Source organism: Eurytemora carolleeae, unplaced genomic scaffold (genome assembly GCF_000591075.1).
Source record: "Eurytemora carolleeae unplaced genomic scaffold, Eaff_2.0 scaffold2302, whole genome shotgun sequence".
NCBI classification, from domain to species: domain Eukaryota; kingdom Metazoa; phylum Arthropoda; class Copepoda; order Calanoida; family Temoridae; genus Eurytemora; species Eurytemora carolleeae.
Window position 1 is genome coordinate 1 of NW_019398195.1, and position 20803 is coordinate 20803.

At 32.8% G+C, this 20803-nt stretch overlaps 2 protein-coding genes across 3 annotated transcripts; both read right to left on the reverse strand.

Annotated features, from left to right (window-relative positions):
* Window positions 1–1715: 1715 nt before the first annotated feature.
* LOC111716983 (serine/arginine repetitive matrix protein 1) lies at window positions 1716–8354 on the reverse strand. The gene is made up of 8 exons (XM_023492498.1): window positions 8330–8354; window positions 7971–8219; window positions 6347–6509; window positions 5099–5567; window positions 4311–4430; window positions 3780–3875; window positions 2873–2977; window positions 1716–2205 (listed from the first exon to the last, which is right to left on the reverse strand). Exons 1-8 carry the CDS (start codon window positions 8352–8354, stop codon window positions 2116–2118), a joined length of 1317 nt encoding a protein of 438 aa, XP_023348266.1. The 3' UTR covers window positions 1716–2115.
* A 369-nt stretch (window positions 8355–8723) lies between these two features.
* LOC111716984 (tyrosine-protein kinase Abl) lies at window positions 8724–18011 on the reverse strand (the record flags this gene model as incomplete). Of its 2 annotated transcripts, none has more annotated exon segments than XM_023492500.1 (11): window positions 8724–8955; window positions 9164–9237; window positions 9563–9631; window positions 10056–10392; window positions 10621–10676; window positions 11413–11483; window positions 14473–14544; window positions 15111–15310; window positions 16765–16849; window positions 17221–17279; window positions 17906–18011. In XM_023492500.1, coding segments are annotated over 11 exon segments (1258 nt in total), but the record flags the coding sequence as incomplete, so codon positions are not given.
* Between the last annotated feature and the right edge of the window lie 2792 nt (window positions 18012–20803).

The following is a 20803-nucleotide window of genomic DNA, read 5'->3' on the forward strand; positions in this document are numbered from 1 at the left end:
ACGGTATTTCTAAATTTAACTATAGTTTACACTACTATTTGAAACTCTAGCAGACAAAACAATCTACTAATGGTTCCTGTTAGACATCACCTTAGTAAATTTATTTTTTCGCACATTTTGGGCATATCGCGGAACAACCTTAGTCAATTTACTTTTTGGCACATTTTGTGCATATCGCGGAACAGCTTTTGCGCTTCGTCCCGCATCATACGCAACACGTTTTGCGCGTTATTGAACATTTTTTTGCGCAATAAAAAATTTCTGGGCAAATTGCGAAAATGTAAGGATGGCATCACATACATATTTAAATCTCAAGACAAGACCCTGTTATTTTCAGCTATCATGTTAACAGGGGCACACAGCACATTTACTCACCCTGACTCAGCTATTTTCAAAACCAGTGACAAAAACGTGAAAGATCAAAGAAATATACCATTTGTTAAGAAACTGATTACTCGACTCAAACTCTAATTTTTAAGTTTCATTATCTTTGCAACCTTGTAATCAAAGTGAACCAAAATTCGTATCTCACGAAAAAAATATATCAGAAACAAGCGCTTTATAGTGTTATAAAATGTATATATCTAGTGCTAGAGAAAGTATGAATGAGATAGCACAGGTTTACGAATGGAAACTCTATCTGTAAATAAAAAAAGAAGAAAGAATTAGAAATTATTATATTCCTCAATTAATTTGACTATAAATCACGCATACAAAATATATTGGAAATACATGCACTAGTTTATTATTACAAACAAATCAAGAAGATAAAAATATGTAGTTCATGTACATTAAAACAATATGTAGTTCATGTACATTAAAACAATATGTAGTTCATGTACATTAAAAAACAATATGAAGTTCATGTACATTAAAACAATATGTAGTTCATGTACATTAAAACAATATGTAGTTCATGTACATTAAAATAGGCGGGATATTAATAGGTAAAAAAGCTCCGGTTTTAAAATTAAAAGCAATAGGGCAATTACAAATTTGTACATGCTGCACTGTGAAATCGTCAGAAAACCATGTAATTTAATATATGTACATTGTACATAAAGTAGAATGTATTTAACGGAACAGTGTTCATGGTAAAACGTACACAATAAATTGTACAGTATTAATATGCATGTTACGTACAGTTCAAAAACATGTACAATACCCAACTTCACGAGAAAACACTCTGTACAGTTTTTATGTACAAAATTATCAACATAAGGTAATTAAGAGCAGAACAAACAATAGCGTTAAACTGTTCACAATCTGGAGACATGGCAAGATTAAGTTATTAGTGTTTTTATTACTTTAAGAGAGATAAGACTAGCATTTTGTCGATAAACGGGGGGGGGGGGGGAGGAGGAGGGTGCCATTAAAATAAAACAAAATATAAAAATAAAAAATCTGACCGAGTATATATAAGTTTATGACACATAATTAAAAATTATTCTAATTGTCATTGTACATAACTGTGTACATCAGAGTAAGAGGGGTCATTGTACATAATTATGTATATAAAAGTGAGAGTGGTCTAGGAGCTCTGACACATTGAAAGCTGTAAGTTTACAATTATAGGTTACTTGATCCCAGCTTGTTTTTTGGTATCTGGTTGTCAGAAATAAAGGTCAGGCGGGCGGGCACAATACAAAGAAAAAAGTTGCTGCAACGTAGAGATATCTTGATGAATTAAAATGTAAAATGCAAAATAAAAATCAACTCGGAAAAAGTATTTGTTAAAACATGGCTGGTTATGTTTCGTCTTAAAGGTGGTGTTCGCAAAATATGAACGAGAAGTAAGCGTAATTTTAAATTTAAACTACGTTTACCTACCATGATTAGATTATGAAACAATTGGTAGCACGTTTATGCTATCCGATATTCCAGTTAATTTTCCAATTACAAAAACATCGAACAGAACTAAAAAATGAATTGATAATAAATTCATCCTTGAACCAATTTAATTTTCGCAAACATCCCCTTTAATTTGTTAAAAAATGAAATTAGGTCAGAAAGAAAGAAAGAAGGACATTATCAACATGAGAAGGAAGAGGAAGAAGATGAAGAGGATAATGATGGAGATAAGGAAGATGATGATGAGGATGGAGATAGTGATCTCTATCTCTGAATGATTGTAACAATATCCTTGAGAGTTCCCTTCATCTCCTCCACTAGTCCTCCACTCCTCTTATTCACACTTCGTAGATCCTTAATTTAATATTTTATTAATACTAATGTAAATCTATATATATCTAAATATAAATTTAGCATGTCTGTCTGTTTGTTTGTATTCAACAAACGTCAAATCCGCGAATTTTTTTGTTTTGTTTTACGATATACACAAAGAGAACATGTTCACAATTAAGATAGAAGATGGGCGCGAAGCGTCCTAATAGACTAGTACTTCATACTTTACTTGTCTGGGCGTTTGTTTGTTTGTTTGTCTGTTTGTATACAATAAATGTCAAAACGTCTGAACCGATCAGGCCCAAATTTTTTGTGGTACCTCGCATGACCCCAGGGAATGGCTATGGATGATCGAATTTTCAAAAATTTGCCTCTTAACAAAATTAGAATTAAGAAAATTTTGAAACCCCTCCATTTTTTTTAAAAATCCGCGAAACTATTATTTGTTTTTGTCTTACAATGTATACAAAGAGAACATAAATTGGAAATAGAATAAATTAAATAATTACAATATTTGTTTTTGCTTTACAATGTATGTCTCAGAGACCATGAATTGAAATAGAATAAATATAATTAAATAATATTGAAATATCGAATAAATAAATGAAAAGATGAATGAATGAATTGATGAATACAAAGAATTATAAAAGGATGAATCAATGAATGAGCAAATGAATACAATGAATACCTTGGCTTGTGAGTCTAGTTTGTTGAGAAGTGATCTGAACCTGAACCTGGTTGTAGCAGGTACAGTATCCAGGTATACTACACAGCTACTGTGGAAGCTACACACCTAGATATATAGATAGATATATGTATAGATAGATAGATAGATAGATAGTTGTAGCAGGTACAGTATCCAGGTAAACTACACAGCTACTGTGGAAGCTACACACCTAGATATATATATAGATATATGTATATATAGATAGATAGATAGTTGTAGCAGGTACATTATCCAGGTAAACTACACAGCTACTGTGGAAGCTCCACACCTGGATTGTAGAAAATAGATAGATAAATAGTTAAATTTATTGATAGATCAGATAGACATATAGTAGATAAATATATTACTTCAAAAGAATGGATAAAAGTTAAATCAAAACGTTCAATCTCGTTTTTTGAAGAATTAATTAAATTGTAATTAAAAGTCGTCGTTGTTTAATTGGTACAAACATAACATTAAATACAAAAATATACTTTTACTCAGTGTATACAGTTACATGTTAACCTTATGTAATATGTACGCACTAATCTCATAATACAATGTGCACTTGTACTCAGTGAACACACTAACCTTATCAACAGTGTATATTTGTACTCAGTGTACACACTAACCTAATAAACAGAGTATATTCATCCTCAGTGTACACACTAATCTTTTCAACAGTGTATACTTAACCTCAGTGTACACACTAACCTTGCAAACAGAGTATTCTTGTACTCAGTGTACACTAACCTTATCAACAGTGTATACTTGTACTTAGTGTACACACTGACCTTATACTCAATGTATATTTATAGTGTATACTAGTACTCAGTGTTCAGACTAACCTTATTAACAGTGTATACTTGTACTTAGTGTACACACTAACCTTATCAGCTGCCGACATAGCTGCCGCTGACCCCATTTCTTGTTCCAGGTTGACCAGCAGGTTTTCCAGGCTACTGGATAGATCCATCAGGTAGTCCTGATAGAAAGATAAATATGTAGATAGTATAGATAGATGGATAGACACAAAAATAAGATGCATAAATGAAAAATTTTATATTTAACAAAAAAGCAATTGCTTAGAAAACTAATGTATTTAATAACAAATAAATAATATGACTCGGATTGAATCAAAGAATGAATTCATAATTGAATAGTGACTGAATGATAATTAATTAAACAAATGAATGTATGCATGTAAAAATGATTGAATAAATGAATGAAAGGATAAACGTAATGAATCAATGAATCAATCAATGAAAAAGTGAATATAAGGATGAATAGGTGAATGATTGAGTGAATGAATGTATGGATGAATGAATAAATAAATGAATATATTAAAGGATGAATAGGTGAAAGGAAGGATGAATGAATGAATGAATGAATGAATGAACAAATGAATGAGTGAACCAACCTTATCACAAGCTGAGGAGAGTCCACTGTCTGTACTGTCTGCACGTTTATCTTGTCTGTCTGTCTTTGTGTCTGTTCCTTCTTTCTCCTTTACTGGGCCACTGTCTTTCTTTTCTACCACCTGGATAATCAAATAATCAATCAATCAATCAATCAATCAATCAATCAATAAATCAATCAATCAATAAATCAATCAATCAATAAATCAATAAATCAATCAATAAATCAATCAATCATATGGTCAATCAAATAATCAATTAATTAATTAGAAATCAATTAGATAATCAATCACTCAGACAATCAATTAGATCATCAATTAATCTATATATAAATTTGGCTTGTCTGTCTGTCTGTTTGTTTGTTTGTATCCAATAAACGTCATAACGGCTGAACCGATCGGGCCCAAATTTTTTGTGGGACCTCACGTGACCACAGGGAAGGTTTATGAATGATCAAAATTTCAAATATTTGTCTCCATCAAAATTCGATCTTCATTTAATTTTTGAAAATTTTGAAAATCCACGAAATTTTTTGTGAAAATCCGCGAATTATTTTTGTTTTGTTTTACGATGTACACAAAGAGAACATATGTTCACAATCAATTTAGAAGATGGGCGCGAAGCGCCCTCTAAGGCTAGTAAGACTATAATTTAGCTTACCAATCAATCAATCAGGCAATTATTAAGCTAATCAATCAATAAATCAGACAATAAATATCTAATCAATCGACTAATTAAACAAAATTGTGTTTTTCCCGTCATCAAACTCGAGGAGGAAAAAATGACTAACCTTTAGTTGAGGCCCTGGTCTGCTCCCACTGCTGCTGAGAGATGATATGCTTCTAATCTGACTTCCTGATTGACTTAGGGATTGATTGGGTGCTGCGTAAATATTGCAGACCATAGGTTTGGCCGCAGGAACCGGTTTCGGTTTCCAACTCGGCTCCTTCGGCGGCGGTGGCCGGGTGGTTGGTGCGGGAGGTTTCACCGTCGGCTTAATCGGAACCATCGGCTTTTCGGTTTCGCATGCAGGAATTGGCGGCCATATCCGCTTTTCAAACTTCACTACACTTCCGGGACGTTCATCGGCCGGACTAAAGTCGTCCTTTGGACTAGAAGCACTCTCAAGTTCCCATATTTTGACCAGGCTTGAGATAGAACCAGAGCTTTTTCGCTTCTCTTCTCCTGATTCAGGTTCCTCCCGTTCTGGTTCAGGTTCAAGGGAACCACTGGTAGGATCCTCGCAAACTTTACTAGGTCTGAAAATATATAATTTACAATAAAAAAAAATTGTAAATTTAGGATACATTAATTACAACAAAATTAACAATTTGAGATAAAATCCAAGAACCTACAATTCTAATCAAAAATACTAAGAAAATTTCAAATGTAATAACAATAAGTAAATAATCATTACTTCAGCAGACTTTGGATTAACGAATCTCTATCAATGAGCAAAAGTTCAAATTAATTCATAAATTTCGACAATTTTTATAAACATTTTTTCGAAAAAACTATGTGCTGCTTAATAATAAATTGCTCAGAAGTATTAAGCAATTTTTTTTTGTATGTTAGATCATATTTCACAAACCTCTCGGCCGATTTGCCTCAAATTTGATTGGGATACCCAGTAAAACAACGGGTATGATTTTTAAATGCCTGGCTTAAAAAGTTTAGTGTGGCTGACTTTACTGAAGAAAATTTAACTTTCGGGCAAATCTGGACAGCTGGGTTCCCAAGCTAGTAATTATATAACAAATACAGGGTTACCCATAAAGGCCGACATGAAACTCTTTAAATATGATGATTCCAAGAATAAGTCTTTTGCCTTAAAGATAGGTTTTTTGGCCTTTTAAATGATTTCGCAAAAAAACCTTGTTTATAGTAGCAGAAAATTGTAAATGTTAGGAAATGATCAGTATTAATTCCGTACAGTCGTCTCTGAAGTCTCATCTTTTGTGGGTAACCCTGTAAATACGATTTACACTGAATAGTTTCTGGAATGAAATACTAATATGCATGAAAATCTATTTAATACCTAAGATATGATTGACTAGGGTTGTCTGAATTTTCGCTTTTCAACGTGTCAGTTTTTCCAAGGCTAGGTTTCCGATCGGAGTTAGAGGGCTCGGGTTTTGATTTCTCCTCAGATCTCACAGTTTTACGGAGCTGGGACTTAAAGTCGACTCTTTCACCAATCTCTGCAAATATCAGAAATTAAAGAGTGTCATTCATTATTTCTTAATGATTGTGATTATATCGTAAGATTTATTATTTCAAAAGATTGTGATATTTCTTAAAGAGTGTGATAATTTCTTAAAGATTGTGATCATATCGTAAAGATTTTAATTATTTCTTTAAAGATTGTTATTATTTCTTAAAGATTGTAATTTTTTCTTAACGATTGTGATTATTTCTTAACGATTGCAATTATTTCTTTAAGATTATAATTATTTCTTAAAGATTGTGATTATTTCTTAAAGATTGTGATTATTCTTGAAGATTGTGATAATTTTTTAAAGATTGCTATTATTTCTTAAATATTGTAATAATTTTTTAAAGATTGTGATTATTCCTTAAAACTTGTGATTATTTCTTAATGATTGGGATTCTACGGTGGTATAGCAATTATATCAATATAATGAAGACGACTTTTAATTTCATTCTTGATTTATATTAAGCTTAAGAGCATGGATACAAAAAAAAAAAACATTGAAAAAAGCTGTCAATTAAAAAAAGCTTTTCTTTCATCGCTTGTGAACTTGTAATTCGTAAAAATCTGAACTTGTAATTCGTAAAAATCTGAACTTGTAATTCGTAAAAATCTGAACTTGTAATTCGTAAAAAGCTTGTAAACAATAAAAATAAAAAGTCGTCTTCATAATATCGATATAATCGCCTACCATCGTATCTTAAAGATTGTGATTATTTCTCAAAGATTATGATTATTTCTCAAAGATTATGATTATTTCTTAAAGATTGTGATCATTTCTTAAAGATTGTGATTATTTTTTAAATGATTGTGATTAACTCTTAAATATTATTTTAGTTTAATATTGTGATAATGTATTAAATATTGTGACTTTGTCTTACATATTGCGACTTAGTCTTAAATATTGTGACTTTGTCTTAAATATTGCGACGTTGTTTTATATATTGTTACAAAAGTCTTAACAATTGTGACTCTGTCTTAAATATTATTACTTTGCCTTGAAAATTGTGACTTTGTCTTAAAAATTTGACATTGTCCTGAATATTGTGACTTTGTTTTGAATATTGTGACTTTGCCTTAAATATTGTGATGTTGTCTTAAATATTGTCACAAAAGTCTTAACAATTGTGACTATGTCTTAAATATTATGACTTTGTATTAAATATTGTAACTTTGTCTTAAATATTGTGACTTTGTCTTAAATATTGTGACTTTGTCTTACATATTGCGACTTAGTCTTAAAAAGTGTGACTTTGTATTAAATATTGCGACGTTGTCTTAAATATTGTTACAAAAGTGACTTTTTCTTAAATATTATGACTTTGTCTTGAATATTGTGACTTTGTCTTGAATGATTGAGAAAATATCTAAAATATGAAATATTGGATGCATTATAGGTTTAATTTTCTTCCTCTTTAATTTAATTAAAAACGGATTTATAAGTTTTTACCTTCCAAACTTTTCTCCTGCTGTGCTCTTGTTGTAACTTTTTTCAAGTTAGCCTTGAAGTCTATAGGAGGTTCCTCATCCCGCCCATCCGTGGGCGGAGCCAGAGGGTGGGCGGAGACTCGCTTGAGACCCGCCTTTAGGTCGAGAAGCTGTTCCGAGCCTGCCTGCTCGGCGGGTGGGGCGGCGGGTTCAGTTTTAGCTTTGAAACTTTCAAAAAGCTCGGTAACTGAAACAAACTTTGAAATTAATTCTGAATAAATAAAAAAAATTAAACTATTGCACAAAATTATCATCCTTATAAAGTCATTGGATCCTTTGCATGATATCATTCAAAAGTTTACATAACTATTGTTGTGAAACCCGTAAAAGGTAAATTATTAAACATAGAACAAAATCTAAGAGATTCCTACAGAAAAATTGACAAAACCTTCCCTTTCAAGTGCGTGGGGCAGTGTTATTTATGTTCTGTTTGTTTTTTGGACTTTTTATAAAACTGTATTCTGTTAAACATTGCTTTTATTAAATTTTCCAATATTTTGTCCTAAAAAACGAAAACAGAATAAAAAAGATGGTTGTAACACGTTTGCTTTTGGTTCGGTTTTTGCATTTATTTTTCCTCAGGGTTAAAATTTGACATAATGTTTGTTTATGTTTATGTTAGGATTATTTTCAGGACTCCTGGCGGAGTATATAAGAAAATTTCCGATTGTTGTCATGATATTCATATGGTTGCATATATCACATTAATATAAGGGAGGGGAGACGGTGCAGGAGAGAAAGCACTTTGCTTTGTGGACTCCGGAAGGGACTTGTTGGAGTCACAGGAGTCAGGGGACTGTTCCCGGTATTTGAGGAATCTATTCAGGAGAGGAGGGAAGAGGAGTTGAATCCTCCGAGGGTAAATCGGAGGGTGGAGGCGGGAAATCTATCTCGGGCATACCGGAGGATTTTTGACCGGGTCGGGGACTCATAGATGAGGATCCACCCTAAACATTAAAAGATTATATTTAAATTGTAATTAGTCAATTTCAACCGGCCTTCCACTTAAAGAGGGTTGTGTACGATATCCTTTAAATCTGACCATAATTTGTATTGTGAGATATAGTCGTTTTTATAACGAAAAAAATCGTACAATAATTCCGTTTTTCTGTAGCATAGCGTAATAACAATAATAATAATTTTAAGACACTGTACCTGTGTATAAGTGGGTAAACGTCTTGGAAGTTGACCAGAGCGTGACCCTAGCCGGGACTTCTGGTTGTTCACGCCTAGTAGATATATAGATTGATAGATAGATAGATGGATAGATGGATACATAGATAGATAGATAGATGGATAGATGGATACATAGATAGAGATAGATATATATAGAAAGATTTCGCTTCAAGATTAGGGAAAATAGTCTGACCATTGATGGAACCGAATTAACAATTGAAAAATTAAGAAAAAATCCCTGGAATTGTTAAATCCTATTGGGGTATTCCCCTTTCCCCTCTTTGGAAAGTTAGAAAAAAGGCCCCTCTGGTCCAATTCCTGTGTACGCCCCTGCTAACCGCTATTAAATCTGAATAAGTGTATATTCTATTTAAATACCTGGAAAACCACCATGAGAGGAATTTGACCTTGCCATAGCTGGGGTCAGTTGAAGATCCGATACACGACCTTAATATAGAATTAATTTAAGATTTAGCGCCATAAAACATAAGACATAAGATAAGTATTAAGACAAAGTTAGCCTAGCTTTTCGAAATTGGTCTCAAAATAGGTATTGAATCCATTATCTATTCTCTGTCCCTACCAAAATTCTGCAACTCTTAGAACTTTAAATATATAACATAACAATTACAAAATCTTAATGAACATTTTGGAATTTAAAAAAAGAAAAACAGTCGTAAACTATTAAAATAAAAGATGAATAAACAAATTAATGAATAAATGAATGAATAAAAGGATGAACAAATGGATGAATAAATAAATGAATGAATAAATGAATGAATAAACAAATCAATGAATAAACAAATGAATAAATGAATGAATAAACAAATCAATGAATAAATAAATGAATAAATGAATGACCAAATGCTACCTGGATCAGTAGCCCCGGATCGCTGTGAATCTAAGGTATCATGACCGGACTCTTCAGAAACCGGTTCCGGTGTCATCCCTGCGCCCCTCAAGGACTCCAGGTATGCTCCTATGCGCGCACCCTTGGGCAGAGTACCATACCGGTTAGCTGCGCGCTTCAAATTCTTTTCATCAAGCTGACCCACCCGCTTCTCCTTCTTACGGTCGCCTTTGCTGCGCGAGCGCTTTTCGTCTTGGCGCCGCTGTTCAGCAGCCCGTCCGCCCATTGCAGGGGCAGGAGCACGTTTGAAGGACGAGAGCGGCAGCTGCGCTTGATAACGTTCATCCCCTCCATTATCCTTTAAATAATCTAAAATCAACCCGAAAAATATGAAAAATTAAAAATTAGACAGTTTATGGCTAGCCCCTCGAACCCCATTTCAATTATTTCTTTTAGAATTTTTGTATTTCCCTCATTCAGTGATTAACAATTCTGAACATTCCTTGTTTAATAGAGAAAAGAAATGATTTACAAGAAGATATTAAAATATATAGCCTTAAATTATTTTCACAAATGAGTTTTTTACCTCTTCCAGTTCCCGGTCACTATCTCCTAGATCTCCTTCACTGTCCGCCAAATGCCCTGAGAACAAAATATTTATAAGGACTGTTCACGTAATTTCAAGTAGACCTCCGTACCCGATTCACAAGGATTCCTTAATCTGATCAGTAATGTAAAATAAATTTAGGTTTTCTAGCTTGTGCTTAAAATTGAACATTCTTACAAGTAACTTTTTTAGAGATACCGCAATTAAAAATGATCAGTCTTCAAAATTATAAACTTGGATATCTAATTCAGACAAAGCTTTGAAGGATACCGGTGTGAATAGGATATGTCACTCTAAATGTGAATAGTAACTAAAAAACAACTGAACTCTGCGTTCAGTAAGTTAAAAGCTGACATGTTTTTTTAACTATACACTTGGTAATGGGATATGTTGAAGGATACCGGTGTGAATAGGATATGTCACTCTAAATGTGAATAGTAACTAAAAAACAACTGAACTCTGTGTTCAATAAGTTTTGTAATGGGATATGCTAGTACTTAATTAACATATTAGTGCGATATGTATTCCTAAAATGTTTAGAAATAAAAAAATTGAAAAATTTCAGAATTTTTTACAATAAAACAGAGGTTTAAACTTTAAGCCTGAACAAAAAGATTAAATAACAACAGTTAAAAGCTACAAATAAATTTAAAAGAAACATTTAGACGACATTTCAAAGATATAATTGACGAATGAATCGTTTCTAAGGTGTTAAGACGACATGTCTGAGGTATGAAGACGATATTTTTCAGGTTTGAAGACGACATTCACCTGATATAAGTTGACCCTCCATCTCCCGCTCTGAGTATCCGTCAGCATCGTAGCTGCTGTCCCGGAAGGAACTAAATTTAACACAAATAAATAATCAAAACAACCGAAGAGGCCCCTCCATTTTATGGTTTTTATGTTGAGAAACTCCTTAAATACAAAGAGGCTGTAAACCTTTTATTAATAAGTGTTATGTCCGATTTACAACGATACTCTTTAGACCTTTGTTTGATCAAGGATTTCTTAGATGTTCTCATCTTAACAGCAGTAACTTATGTAGCATAGAAAACGCGCGAACTAGGAGTGTAAAGTGTACACTGTAACCTCGAGCTATACCTCACCGTTATCCTGAGATAAAGGTTTAAAGGGTACCTTAGTTAATGCCTCTTTTTTTACAAAAGAAAGGTCACATAAGATTACGCTTTTCAGTCACTTTAATCACTGAAAAGCGTTAATTCCTTGAATTAAAATCATGTGATCAAATTCATACACAAAGGCTTATATTTTAGAGGGTTAAGAGCGATTAAGACAAATTGTTAATTAATTATGAATAGTTGAGTAAAAGTAGAACCAATGAGTGTAGATGAAAGTAGATGGGATAGGTTTTTTTTATCAATGTGACATTTTAGGACCGACGCGAAATGGTAAAATTAACGATTGGGAGAGGGGAGAGTGTACAAATTAAATGTGTTTAATGAATATGGCATTTATGCCAGATTATTGCAAAGGAGTGATAATTATGGATATAGAGAAAAGGAAACAGTAGGAAGGAACTAATATCTTTCCCAAACTTTGAGCTTTCTAATCCATATATCTTTGCAACCTGATGTTGTAGATCTTTCAAACTTTAATAGTCAAAGATTTACACCATCAGTTGAAAGATTTTGCGATTAGAAAATTAGATTTTACGGAGATTAGGATTAAAATACTTACATCTAGGTTTATAAAGTTTGAGAAGGAAAGATGGAAAAGGATGAGGAAGGAGAAGAAGGAGGAGAACTTGAAGAAGAGGAAGAGGAGGAGGAGGAGGGGGAGGAGGTGTAAGAAGGGGGAGATGAGGATACAGAGGATATTCCAGCATATAAGGATCCATAGTAAAAACTGGAATAAAGTTGGAACTATCAGTTGTTAAATAACAATTCCGCATCCCCAATGTATATGAGGAAAAAAATCAATATCGATAATGCCCAGCAAACAGAAACTCAAGTTTAAAGGAGACGTAAAAAGATGAAAGAAATCAATATTGATAATACCCAGCAAACATAATCTTTGAGCCAAATATACTCTTTCTAATAATAAATGAGCAGAAGAAAATATTAGGGCGTCAAAGACTTAACGCTTTGTTAAGCAATCATAGGGATTTGGCTCGGCAAACTATTCGTCTGAATGTTTAATCTAGTTTAGGGATCCAGGGATTGGGGGGTTCAAACTAAACTGGGTCTGCACAAACCCAAAAGCTTTTTAAAGAGAAAGAAGACGTAATTTCAAGTAAACAATGATCATCCATTTTTAGAGGGGTATGTCTGATTCATGATGATACCCTTGAAACATCTAAATGGAAAGAATGAAGAACATATCAAGTTGTTTTTAGTCTTAAAACATGTTGTATTTTAACTCGTTCCTTAATTTTCTCAATGTTCAATTAACCTACAAGTAACTTTGACAGCAAACCAAATTTGAAAAGTTAAATTTTCAGGTAAATAAACAAGAATAGCTCAATAAATTTTTCCCAAACATAGATTTTAATGGTTCCATTGTGAATGGGAAATGAGTTTCTAAATGGTAGGGCCTCTTTAAATTTTATGTAAAAAATTTGTCCACTTTTATTTAGCATGAATGAAACTATATTTTTTGATTAATATAATATTGTGGAGTAAAAACACCACTGTTCCAGATATAAAGGTTTTGTCCCTGTTTACAGATTGTGGGGCTGCCAACTTATTACCAGACTGATGAATATACAGGGATATATATTCTCAAGAACTCCCCCCCCCTCACAGAAATGATTTTCAACCATTTGGGGGAAAAATAAAAATTTAATTAACAAGATTTCCCCCCTTATAATACTTTTTATTGAAATCATTAATTGTCCCCAATTCAGCAAAAAAATATTCCTCACATACTTAGGGAAATTTTTGTTTGATGAGGGGGAAAATAAAAAATGTGCACCCCTGTTAATAATGATGGATGCCATGGTTATCTATTCCATGTCAGACATTAGAAGTAATTAAATCAGGATTCCATGTTTTCTTGAATATTCGAGGATTAAACATTTCAAGTTTTGGCAGCCATTAAACATCAAGACATTTTAAGAGAAAAACAGTCAAATTAATAGATAAATGTATATTAGTGGAATGATTACATCTGGTTTATCTAGGATGTCAACAACCCGGAGTCTAGGATCCCTGGGGAGAAGGATTCTCTACAAATATCTTAGATGTTGAAGCACACATTTTACCTTAAGAGTTTTTATTCTATTAAATTTTTTATTTTATTTGACCCTTGATCAAAGATGGCGATTTCTAATTTACAACGATATCCTTGAAACCTTTATCTGATCAAAAATATGGAAGATAACGTCGTTTTCTGACTTAAACAGTGTTTAATTCTGATTACTTCTCCAGTCTTTCTTGTAAGCAAAAAATTGGTAAGTCCCTTTTGCAGAAAAACCACTAATAAAAAAACTGTTATCAAAAACAAAACATGGAGTTCTAATTCTTACTTGATCAGACAAAGCTTTAAAGGGTACCGTTGACAACCATTTGAAATTGCTCTTACATGTTACAGTCCCTTAAAGTAAACAGAACATTGCAACCCATTTCATATTGGATTAACTCCTAACTTTACCGCCAAAATACGCACAGAATATATTAAGAACTCAGTATTTTCTGCGTGCAAATTGTAATATTGGCATTAAACTTTTTTTCAAAACTGTTTGTCATCTCCCGAAAATCTCAGTTTAGAGCTATGAACAATCCATTATGGTTCAAAACGTTTCTTGTTTGCTGGGTAAAAACGTTTCGTGGGTAAAAACTTTTATTTTTTTTCTGATTAAAAACTTACCTGGTCCGTTTTGGAGGAGCTGGAGCCTGTTTGTTTGGACCCCGTCGTAACATCACAACAGTTGACTTGTTACTAAACAATTCATATCAAGTAAGATGATACCAATAAAATTCTTTTGTCATCAGGGGCGTTTATATTAAAGACCGTATATCTTATAGTCTTTGCTTGGTTTAGAACATATTTGTTAATTATATATCAGAGTTGTAAAGGAAATGAAATTTTGCCAAAAAATCGGGCATTACAATCTTAGCATGGAGGGTCACTTGAATTTACGCTTACATACCCTTTAAGCAGTGCTTAGGATGCATTTAATTTTGATGCGGATCCGGATCCTAAATCCGCACTGGAAAAAATGGATCCGGATCCAAGTCATTTCTTTAAGATTTACTGAATTTTTATAACAAAAAATAATTTTCAATTTTTTTTTCTCGCATATTTTTTTCCTGAAACTCGATGAATCATTCAGAAATGGTGAAATTTTTATAATCCCTCTTTTTTTTAGATTTTGGCTTTAGGAGTTTTTTTTTGGCAGTTTTTGGTTGATATTTTACCCCTTGGATCAGGATTCTAAGCACTGCCTTTAAGGATTAAAATTAAATTTTGTAAATTTTATCTTTTAATAAAAATTTACTCATTACCTAAGAATGGCCCCAGTTTGAGGTTGACTAGGAGGACGACATTCAGTGCCAGCACGTGGGCCAACATTTGAATCTTCACGCGGCATTCGTGCTTTGTCTGTTCCCTGGCGCAGTTTTCTGGTAGGGAGGATAGGAGTGGAGGTTGAGGTTGAAGAATGAGGTCGGAGCTCTGCCTCAACCTCTTCTGTGATCGAGGATTCCTGGAGATTATATTAATACTGATTAAACAATATCTTATAATTTGGAATTCCCGCGTTTTCTTTAAATAGATAACCCATTAAATAAAGCCATGCAAGGACAGACAACAAAAAATAAAAATACTGATTTAAAAAAAATTTCATTCAAATGAATCACTTGAAATGGGGAAAGTTTTTTAGATATTTAAAAATAAAATGAAAATAAATGTAAGGACGGGGATAAAAATGGAATTGATTAAATACGTAATTCAACTTTTCTCATAAATACTAAAATTATTGGTACAAAAATACAAATAGCACAACTGTTAACTATAACCAAATTGATTATCAAGTACAATAGGTGGCAACAGAGAAATGGACCAATTATACAAGACGTCACAAGTGTCAAATATAACAAGGAAAACTAAATTTTCTCACATTAGTTGACATGTTTTCCAAGATTAAATAAAAAGTGTAAAAACAGAAACTAAAGAACACATAAAATTGCACTTATTTTACTGTAAGATAAGCACTTTATTCTAAAATTATCACTATTATTAATAATTTTGTCGGACACAAAAACTGAATTGACACTTGTGACGTCAGAATACAGCTGTACTGAGTGTGTACAAATTCTACGTTGCCATCTTTTGTACTAGGATCTATTTGACTTAAACAAACAAAACTAACAACAATAACAAAGCAATGTACATGGACAATTCAGACGTGTATAATGTTCCTTTTCTGTATAATAACCTTTAAATAATTTTTACCGTTTTTAATCAATATTTTGAATTACTTAGGGGCGGGGATGGTAGGTATTTCATATTTTTTGGGTAGTTTTTCACAGATTGTTACTATTTGTTAACCGATAAAAGTTATTTTATAAAGTGTACTCAATTAATGGCACTTTTCAGGTTTCATGTCAATTTCTTTTTACATGGGTCGACTAAATGTCGGTACAAGTCATTTGCTGCATGATTAGGGATCAACCCATAACCCCCTTTATTTTTTTATATCAGGGAACACTCCCGTTAGTGAACATTATACACCGCCTGTATTTAAACAAGGGTTTTCAGCGAAATAGGAACATAGTCAAAATTTGGCATTTTTTCGCATTCCTTTCGAAGAAAAAAGAATTGAACATTTTCGCTAAATTTCGCATTAATATGTTTTGCGAAAAACAAAAAAAAATGCGTCTTCGAGGAAAGTTTGCATTTAAGGTTTCGCGCAAAAGATTACTGGGAAGTTTCGCGAAAAAGAACTACCATTTTTTTCTATTTTTCGCGAAACTGTCGAATATTTTGTTTAAGCTTTACAAAATTCTGCATCGTTTCGCTTCCTTTCGCAAAATTCATTCCGCGAAAAAATGAGTAAGTTTGCAAAATACAAGTGAAAATAAATTTCGCAAGTTTTCTTCAGCTGAAAACCCTGATCGTCACTAGCTAGAATATTTCTAAATCTACCGTTGAATAAACCTGGAACATGTTCTCCATGTCAAAATGTATTTCTTGAAAGGTTGGTCGTCTTCCAGCATCCCAGTCCCAGCAGTCACGCATCAAACTATATAATTCAAGAAGTTATAAAAAGGTCCTCGAAGTTTGTCTCAAACTCTAATTCTCTAATTCTTTTATCTTTTAAATCTGTATCGTTGACCTATTTCAAACTATGCCATTTTCTTGTATCAAATAGTCAAATTTCTTGAATAAAAGAGTGAAAAAAAAGTTCTTATGAAAGCCTGAATAAATGATGAATAAATAAAATAAATGAATAAATGAATTTATGAAAGGATGAAATTATAAATGAATTAATTTATGAATGAATGAATTTATGAATGAATAGATGTATGAATGTCTGATTAAATAAATGAATTTGAGAATGAATAGATTTATGAATGTAAAAACAGGTGAATTTATAAATGAATGAATGAATACCTATAAACCCTAGCAGGGCAACCAGGTGGGCACTCCATCCTGTATCCACTCTCCAGTAACTAGAGAACAATACATTAAACACAGGCAGCCGTAGTACATTTGAATTTCCGAGCCGGGTCAACCTTTCCGGTCCCAGTTTGTACTGTACCTAGCTCTGTGAACAGGACTAGCCGGTGTAACAAGGTTGACGCGGTCAGACTTTATGCTTCATATAGGTTGAATTTACTTTTACTAAAGGGGCAGATTTGCGTCTGAGAGAATATGGAAGTTTGAAACTTGTCTGCTGAATGAGTTCAGTATTTAGCTGTTTATTTTTCCTTCTGTTTATTCTCTATTCTTTTAGTTTCATCGTTTTAATATAATTCTGTCCCTACATTTTTTCTGTTTTTTTTTGTCTGTTATTTTGTCTATTTTTCCGTCTGTCTAAGTCCATTTTCCATCTGTCTACTTTTTAATCTGTTTCATTTTAAACTTTTTTCTCTGGTTTTTTCAATTTGTCTATTGTTCTATCTGTCTATTTCTTAATCTGTTTATTCTCAAAACTTTTAATTTTTTTATGTTTTTTTTCAATCGTATTGCCAATTGTCAATAATTTTGATATATTTGTTTCTTAATCAATTATTCCGTCTAGAAATTTTTCCATCTGTCTGTCTGTCTGTCTGTCCGTCGTTCTTTCAATCTGTACCTGGTAAACATCCGTGAGTTCAACGCCTGGATAAGGAGTCATCCCGTAAGTTGCAATCTCCCAAAGCAAAATACCAAATGCCCAAACATCAGACTTGGTGGTAAACCTAAAAAAGAATGGAAAATATTTTTAAACATAGAAACGGTTGTTAAACAAAAATTTAGACAAAACGGAAATATTTCAAAATTATCTAAATTTTAAATTAAATAAATAAAAAAAAATGTTGAAATATGTTGTTCTACAGTCGAATCAAGCTACTGAAAGGTTTAAAAAACAAGATCAGAACAAAAAAATTCAGTAGAAAGAAATAAACACAATATATACAAAATCACCTAAAATGATGAAAAATAAAATGATGAGATAAAATTGTAGAGGTGAAATTAAGGTTGGCTGAAAGGATAAAGGTTAGAGAGTAATGGTCTAGTTATCCAACTATCTAACTATCTATCTGTCTATCTATCTATCTATCTATCTATCCAACTATCTATCTATCTATCTAATTATTCTTTATGTTTTCCTTCATGTACTCATTCTTCAACTTCTGATCACCTCACGATACTTCCCCTCCCCTACATATCTCCATATCCCTTTCCTTCTCTTTCCTTCTCTTTCCTTCCCTTTCCTTCCCTTTCCTTCTCTTTCCTTCTCTTTCCTTCTCTTTCCTTCTCTTTCCTTCTCTTTCCTTCTCTTTCCTTCTCTTTCCTTCTCTTTCCTTCTCTTTCCTTCTCTTTCCTTCTCTTTCCTTCTCTTTCCTTCTCTTTCCTTCTCTTTCCTTCTCTTTCCTTCTCTTTCCTTCTCTTTCCTTCTCTTTCCTTCTCTTTCCTTCTCTTTCCTTCTCTTTCCTTCTCTTTCCTTCTCTTTCCTTCTCTTTCCTTCTCTTTCCTTCTCTTTCCTTCTCTTTCCTTCTCTTTCCTTCTCTTTCCTTCTCTTTCCTTCTCTTTCCTTCTCTTTCCTTCTCTTTCCTTCTCTTTCCTTCTCTTTCCTTCTCTTTCCTTCTCTTTCCTTCTCTTTCCTTCTCTTTCCTTCTCTTTCCTTCTCTTTCCTTCTCTTTCCTTCTCTTTCCTTCTCTTTCCTTCTCTTTCCTTCTCTTTCCTTCTCTTTCCTTCTCTTTCCTTCTCTTTCCTTCTCTTTCCTTCTCTTTCCTTCTCTTTCCTTCTCTTTCCTTNAGTATTTGCTAAAATAAATAAATAGTCATGAATATGCGAGAACAGTTTTAAAGAGTTCCATATAATCATTTAATTAAAAAACTAAATATCTGCAACATTCCATTATCAGAAAGGGAAGAATACGACATTTGATGAATTCTTTCGATGTATTCTTTATTAAGGGTTTCACTGTATGTTTTTCTAAAAACTGTAGAAAGAATCGTCAGAATTAACCCCTTTTCTAGATTAAAAAAAATGTTGTTTGGCAGATTAAGATAGAAACGTTAATACGGGTAACGTAGTTAATCGGGAATGGAACTTATAAAGTGGAGTGATAATATATATATAGATCATGGGCTAGTACAATTTTGAGGTCTTGAGAAGAAGTGAAAGCAGCACCATCTCTGTCGTACGCATGGCATTTTATCCTCTGGATTGTTGTTAATTTATCACAGAGTTTATGCGTGACAACACCAAATGTGTACTATAGTATCAACAATGTATACTGAATTTACATTTGCCTACAGTCCCTTTAAACGTAATCTTTAAAAATATGATTTGGTACAGGGTAACCAACACAGGACGAGACTTCAGAAACGACTGTACGGGATTTATACTGTCTTTTTCCTTGTATTCATGATTCTACGCAAATTTAAACTTTTTTTTCTTTCATCGCTTATTCAAATTGTAAGCTAATATTCCAGAAAGAAGGCATATCCTAATTTTAGGTCGTTTTTACAATTTCATCCTTTTGATTTTGTTATTCTTTTAGATTAATATTTCGCTTACAATTTGTTTCGAACATTCCTAGGAAATATAAAAATGTCGTCTTCATTATCAAAAATCCTCGAAACAGAAATGTATGTTTTCAAAAGTAACTCTTGGATCATAAAAAATAAGAAATATAATCAAACATCATATATATACGAATGCCTCGAAAAGCTATCGATGATTATAGGTTGTAATATCTAAATGAAGCGCTTATTTTTCGCCGTAACCCTATACCCCCTTTCATTTTTCGTGAACACTCCCTTTAAGAAATATGAATTAAGAATAACGTGAGTGTAACACAGGATGGAATATGTAAAGGAGGTTTATTGTCATAAAAAAGTGAGGAGGAGGGGGGGGGGGGGAAAAAATTGTATGCTTTTTGCCTTACGATGAACCAGGGGTAATAATATTAAACAAATTTAACAAATATGCAATGAAACATTATTGCATTATGAATAATTTATATATTTCTAATTTCTGTTTAAACACGGTAAACGCAATATCAGGGTTCCGATGCCACATGTTAAATGGAGGGTCAGTTTAGATTACTTGATATTATAATCTGTCCTCTACAGGGGCCTGGATAAATGGCGAAAAAAAACTCGGGTTCTATCTTTTTATCTTTTCTGCAACCGCTCCAGGAGCAGCATAACCAGAGGATATTTAAAATCTGTAATGGATAGTTCCTATTAAATTATCTATACAGAACAAACCTATCCATTCAATCAATTAATCAATGGCGTACAGAGTTACCCACAAATAATGAGCCTGTGAAGACGACTTAAAACTCTTCAAATATGACAATCCCAAGTATACGTTAAGGCTTCTACCTTGAATGCGGTCTGTAAATGGCTTATTTAATGAATACGGATTTGGCAAAAAAAAAGTTGCAGGGAATCATGAATATAAGTAAACAGACAGTATGAATTCCGTACAGTCGTCTCTGAAGTCTCATTCTTTGTGGGTAACCCTGTATGACCTA